The sequence below is a fragment of the Vulpes lagopus genome, chromosome 6, assembly GCF_018345385.1.
Source record: "Vulpes lagopus strain Blue_001 chromosome 6, ASM1834538v1, whole genome shotgun sequence".
NCBI classification, from domain to species: Eukaryota; Metazoa; Chordata; class Mammalia; order Carnivora; family Canidae; genus Vulpes; species Vulpes lagopus.
The window spans coordinates 105556184-105563043 of record NC_054829.1 but is presented as its reverse complement, the minus strand read 5'-3'; the positions used below and the strand labels follow the sequence as shown (position 1 = coordinate 105563043).

The 6860-nt window shown below is 43.0% G+C and overlaps 1 protein-coding gene across 1 annotated transcript in view; it reads left to right on the top strand.

Annotated features, from left to right (window-relative positions):
• The first annotated feature begins 2725 nt into the window (after nucleotides 1–2725).
• COL25A1 (collagen type XXV alpha 1 chain) overlaps nucleotides 2726–6860 on the top strand; it is a 444869-nt gene continuing 440734 nt past the window's right edge. Inside the window, exons 1-2 of the mRNA XM_041759382.1 lie at nucleotides 2726–3022; nucleotides 4168–4237. Of these exons, the coding sequence (XP_041615316.1) occupies nucleotides 2726–3022; nucleotides 4168–4237 (367 nt within the window). The remainder of the gene's footprint in view (nucleotides 3023–4167; nucleotides 4238–6860) is intronic.

Below are 6860 nucleotides of genomic sequence, written 5' to 3'. Positions count from 1 at the left end.
GCTCCATTTAGTGAGATGGGAAACAAAGGGAAAGGTAGAGTTTGGAGGTAAGATGCAGGTTATGTTGAATTGCTTAGGAGATATCCAAGTAGAATGATCAAACAGGCAGTTTGCTATATATGTCTGAGGCTTGGGATAGAGGTTTGGGCTTGCGATATGGATTTATTTCTCATCAGTTTATGGATGATAATTGTGAGCACCATTGGAGATTGTGTACGGAGTTAGAAGATGGCATAAGATAGAGACCTAAGGAGACCTAAGGACCTAAACATTCAGAGAGCAGAGGAAAATACTTGCAAAGAAGACCAAGGAATGGTTTAGAGAGGTAATTGGTAATTCAAAAAAGAGTTGACATATTAAAATTTGTACCTATTCTGTGGCTGCTATTTCTTAGAAACACGTTTAATCACAATTAAATGTGACTTGAAAATTGTTTCCTTATATGTAAAATGGGGCCAATGATTCCTTACTGGCATCACAGGGTTATGAGACGATGTATTGTCAAAAATTCTGTAAAGTGTTACACCAGTGGTTCTCAAGCTTGAGTTTGCATCAGAATCATTAGGAGGGCTCCTTACAACACAGATCTGTGTTTCTGAATCATTAATAGTAGTTTCTGATTCAGTAGGTGTCAGTTGATTCTGTCTCAGTTCATGTCGCCAATCTGGGACCGCCCTTTAAAACAACTGTCTAATGCAACTGGAAGGAATTTTGCTTTTGATTTTATAGCACAATTCACTGTTTTCCTCCGATGTTGTGTCTATTTTCTCTCCTACTCTTTTTTCATTCCTGTCTTCTCCAAAAACAAATGTTGAAACATCTTTACCCTGCTTCATACCTAGCAATATTTTTTTGCGTTTGTGAAAGACAGCTTAGTGCAGTATTTCCTTGATTGTTTCCATTAATGAGCATCGACCTGACACTAGCTTAATTAAGAAGGATAAGAAAAATAGTGATAATTTTTTCGTGGGAAGGAGGAGATAAGAAGGGACTTTTTGGAATAAGAGGTACGATTTTTCTTTTTCGAAGTCAATTGGATGTAAAATGCTATTTATTGCCTACTTTCCAAAATCCTATTAGAGAACTTGTAATTTGACCCAGAAGGAGGAGAGTCAGGTAAAAGGAAAAATTGACCTCATTCTTCAGTACTTTCCTAAATCCTGAGAAATGTGTGTACCTCCACGCTGCCTTTTTCAATCCCACAAAACGGGGAATCAGGAAAACGCATTAGCACCCTAGTGCAGACTAGGAACACCGAGAGGGGAGGAGGAGACTCAGCCCCGTTCCAGAGAGAAGGAAACTGGGGGGAAGGGAGAGAAACTTCCCCCAGTCGGAGGCTCTGCAGCGCGGCCGTGGGAGAGGAGGGAAGTGGGGACATTTACCTCAGGCGTCAGTCAGACACTTCGCCTCGGGGCATGTGGGAAAGTGAACGAGGAGGGGGGGCGGGGATAAGTCACGGCAGCTCCCGCCGCAGCTTTGGAGTGAAGATCTGGAGAGCCAGAGCTTTCTCTGCTTCACTTCTTCCCTCCCGGAGGCCATTTCTCCATATTTAACAGGGATAAAGAGGGGTCGTTGGGCCGAGACTGGATAAGGCAGAGCAGCCGCCTTCCTCACAGCCGACCCCGCTTCGGCCCCCGGCGCGGGCGGGAGATGCGGCCCTAGGGGACGCTGAAGTTACTCCGCGGAGGGGGAGGGGTCGCCAGGCTCCCCTCCAATCACGGTGGCCGCTTCCGCTATTTGCATATATTATGCTAATGTAGACCTCCCGCTCAGCTCCCCTCTCGAGCTCTCCGCCCCCTCGGAGGGTCCCCGGCGGAGCCCGCGGGCAGGGCGAAGGTGAATACATTATGCTAATGAGGCGGCCTCCGCCGGGGCTCTGGGAAGGGGGCGCAGTGCAGCGGGAGCCGGGGGCTGGAGGCCCGAGGCCGGGCGCCGCCGGGAGGGGGTCGGGGGAGGGCCGTCGCGCTCGGAGCGCGCGCGCACTCACTCGCGCTCGCACACACACACACACACACGCACACACGCACGAGCATCCCGGAGGGTATTTAAGGCTCGCACACGCGAGGCTGCGGAGACACTTCGGGCAGCCGCGACTTCGGCGTCGCCGCTCGAATTTGCTCCTTGGGTCATTTCGTTTTCCTCTCCTCTCCCCCTTCGCCGTCTCTTTTGCGCTGCGCTCTCGCGGTCTCTCTCAGCCTCTCTCGCCTGGAACTGAGTCTAGGTGGCAAACAGGTCGGCGTGCGGAAAAACACTGAATAGGCAGAAATAGGGCAAACGAACAGACGCAACAGGTCGGGTGCTCGGTGGCGGGGGCGAGCGGCCGCCCCTCGCTGCTCCTGTCGCGCTGTCCCTTGGGCCCGGGGCGCCTTTCTCGGGGACCCCTTCCGCGGTGTGCGTCCCCTGAGGGGCCAGGAGGGCCATCGGGTGGGTTTCACTCCGGTTTTTATCTTTTTTTTTTTTTTTTTTTCGCCACCAGTCCTCGGACTGAGGGTGCTTTTCACTCCCAGCCCGGGAGAGAGAAGAGAGCGGAGAGAGGATGGTCCACGTCTGCTGGTCTCGGCGCTGAGAGCGGAGCCTCATCTCCGCGCCCCGGCTCGGTCGCCGCCAACTAGTTGTGCAGCCACCCAGACTGAACTTTGGAGGAATCGTCCTTTTCCCTTCCTTTCAAGATTCTCGGAAGTGGTAGAGAGTGGCAGGCGAAGCCGAGGCAGCTGATCCCTCCACGATGCTGGTGAAGAAGCATGCAGGGAAGGGTGGAGGTCGGGAGCCAGGCTCCGAGAACCCGAGACCCGCCGGGCAGCGTTGTGCCTGGCCCGTGCCCCCGTGCACCGCCCTGGCGGCCCTTCTGTCAGTGGTGGCCGTGATGTCTTGTCTGTACCTGGGGGTGAAAACCAACCACCTCCAGGCGAGGATCGCTGCTCTCGAATCCGCAAAAGGGGACACTTCCATCCATCTGCTTCCCGATTGCCTGGATCAGCTCAAAGCAATGGTGCAAGAGAAAGTGGAGCGACTTCTGGCTCAGGTGTGAAAGGCTGGGGTATTTTTGCACGTGGATAATATCTTGCACAGGCGTGATTCTGTGTACACGACCAGCCTTTACCCTTCCCATATGCATACTTGGTGTGGCTGTGTGTGCATACGCTAGGTGACCATCTATCTCTGCTCCCTGTAGCATATATATGTATATGCACGTCCTTTGATATCACCCTGTCTCTATCATCTATCCTCACTCTTAATGTTTGCATGCTTAATATATATATATATATATATATATATATATATATATATATATATATGGAGGAGTGAAAGAGGGAAGGGTGGCCAGAATGGCAGGGTGGCATTTTATCTCTTTTTTAGTTTCCTAGAGTGACATAAGAATCTTTCCCAGTCTTGTGGAGAATATTCCTTGCAGAGATAACATCGGTTATGTCCTTCATATGTTATAAGAAGGTTAGGTCTATAGGTACTATTAATATACAAATGGTAATCACTCTTAAAAGTGAAATGACCCTATATATGATTTTAGATCGAACATTTCACACATCAAATGTTTTCATATTTTATGTTTAAAAAGAAAAAACTGTAGCTGTACCTTATTTTTTTTTATTTTAATAAAGGATGCAGTGGTAAGGGTGTTTATGAATGCAGAGCCATTGCAGTTGAGAGTTGAAAGGAATCTAGGTTCTATTTATCAAAACCAGGGGTGGCATTAGACTAGAGTTAGGGGGTTTTCTGGAGTTTGCTCTTCCAACAGAGAGGCTGTTTGGCAGTGGTTATGGCACAACATGATAAGCACTTGACCTTTATATATAAGATATTGGCTATTTTCAAACCCGTAACTTACCTAAAGCTACAACATGTTAAAGCCAAGTTTTTGCATTGACTGCATATGCTTGAGCTGAGGGAGAAAGAGAAAGAGAAGGGTGGTGGTAGTTGAAGAATGGAGGAAAATATTGTACAAGTCCAGTAGTCTTGATACCATGTCAGTAGTCATTTCTTTTTTTAGGGCTTGGGTACTGTTACCTTTTGACTAAAGTCCAAGTCCATATGTAAAGGTTAGTTATGCAGGCTATCAAATGCTAGTAAATCAAGCATATGGCCAGAGAGTTCCTAAAGAATCCATTTCTCTACCATGCAACTGATGATAATACCTCTTCTTTCCTACAGAAATCCTATGAACATATGGCTAAAATAAGAATTGCCAGAGAAGCACCTTCAGAGTGCAACTGCCCAGCAGGTAAAATGGAACTTATTTAACAAGGTTTCCTCCATAGCAGAGCATTTTTAAAACAAAAGTCCTGTATCTGTCAAGTCTACCTGGAATAATAGTAAAGAAAGAATGCAGGCCCAACTTACTTTAATAAAATCAACATGTCTCAGTCAAAAGAATGGCAGATAAAGCCCCAAATATTATTTTAAGCAGCATACCAATGCCTGTTATGGGAAAGCAAAGGAGATAATCACCAAGGAAAATATAGGCAAGATGGCATACAAAGACAAAGTTCTTAGATGCACAGATTGAAAAATATTCTTCATTTTTATTCAGTTTTCATGTCTGTGGTGAAAAGGACTGCAGAACATGTTAGATTCTGAATTCCCTGGTGGCCAGTATTACATTAGTACAGATTTCCATTTGTTCCCTTTGACATAAGGTTATGTTAGTAAATTACCTTAACTTCCACACCTGCTTTTGTTCTTTTCTATCAAAAATGTTCTCTCTGCTATCCTATTGCTAATGATGAGGACTGAAAGGAAATTAGTTCTTTATCTTGAGCTTCTCATTACAGACTATTGCGTTCTTGATGACTTCTCAGAAAAAGCTGTTGTATCTTTTCATTTTTCTGTGTAGCATTAGGGAATTCTATTAATGACAGCATATTAATAGAAGGATAGAGAAGAGAGACATCAATGAATAAAAACTCCTGTGTAACCATTAAATCTACATTCACAAACGTCTGAGTCTTGGTAGTCCATCAACTGTAGCTTTCTAGCAGTGAAAGAACCATTGGAATGTCTCCATTGGAAAACATCTAGTGGATTCAATTGACATATACGCCATAAAAATCTTCCATGAGTCTTGAGATTTTTATTTCAGATAAATGTTGTTAATGCATTTATGAGCATTTTCATTTTTTTCATCATCACTTATAGGAAAATGAGTCTGTTACATTTTCTTTAATGTTCAGGAACATGATACCTAAGATACTTATGTATGGAAAGGCTAGGTCCTGTATTTTTTCATATTCTGAGGTTTTTTTTTCTTTTTTCTCATGATAACTTATTTTGATACGGCTAAACCAGGCACCATGTTTAGAAGTTTCAAATGTCAACTCCTGCTTGTACATCATAAAAATTTTATTATTTATGTTCTGCTACATTGTTGACCATAATGGAGCTGTATATATACATATATTTAAGGAAGCCCTTTCAATTGAGGAGACATAAACATTAGATAACAAGAAAACAAAGACTTAATGTTTGACATTTTAGGTTTCATTCTCGGTCATTTTAAGTTGGGATAGACCTCAGAAGTCAGAAATTCAAGGAAGGCACTTTTCTAGTGCAGGAATTAACTTCTAATAACCTCACCAGTCTGTAGGGATTATTTAAATTCCCAAGACAGTTGGTACAGGACTTCATTGATTATACCACTTAGAGTCCAGAATTTTCTGTGTACAGTATTCTTGTTAGCTATGTGAAAAATAGCTAGTATTTAATTAATAGGATTCTTAGTGAACTTGGTGAAACCACTAAGTTGTTTTTTGTGGTTAAATCTGGTTCCTGATGTTTGGTGTAAATTAGTTGTTGAGGTCTAATTTGTAATCTGGAGGAAAGCCATTACATTTAGAGTTTACTTTATATTGTCTTGGAATATTATTTTGAACCATTTCTTCTTTATGTATTAATTTAATAATAAGTGGTGGTTTTATCATAATAACACATAGATAAATGGTAAATGGTGATTTCCTTGGCTTTTTGTTGGTTCTCACAAATGGCTGCTTTACTTTCTTGCCACCACTAGAGCTCCACATTACATCAAATTTCACCAGGTTACTTGTAAGGTAAATATTTGAAGGTGCACATTCCAGTCAATATGCAGAATCAAATAGGTTTCTTTCTGATAAATCATTATTACAGATATGCTTTTTTTCTGCTTGTGGAATAATTAGATATCATCAAAATAAAGACCTTATGTTGAAAATAGTATCCTAGGGGAAAACCAGTTATTTTGAATTATGGTTAGTGATGTATTGTCTTAGGGAATGAATGGCCTGGCCAAACGGATTAGAAAGGAGATATAGAGCTTCCCACCTGGTTTGGCTTTTACCCTGGTTTGCAGTGACTAAGACTTGTCACCCAGACATCTGTTTGTAGGGCAGACAAGTCTGTGACCTCAGCTCAGTTCCTGTGGACAGATGCCCACCCCTTGAAGTTGACACTCTTGTTGACAGTCTCCGTCATAGAGCCAAGGACTGATAGCAAAGGGCCAATGCTGTGTTGTTTGTGTTCACTTTAATTGCTTTTGTTAGAGCTTAGTCTCCATGAGGCTTATCCAGGTAGGGTGCAAGGAAGTCATAGAATCTATAGATTTTTTTTTTTTTTTTTTTTTACCACAAGAAGGAACTTTTGTGGGAGAGGGATGGGAGACTATAATTGAATAGTTTTTAATTGTAGGGGAAGCACTCTCATTTACTCTTCCCAATAACCTTTGGTAGTTAAGTATTTATAATATCATAATTACTGATGAAGAAACTGGACTCAGAGAAGGTGATTGACTTAGCATAGTAAAGGAGGGTTGGGTTCATGCCCATATCTGACAAAAGTATAAAGTATACTTACTTTAGTATAATGTATAATGA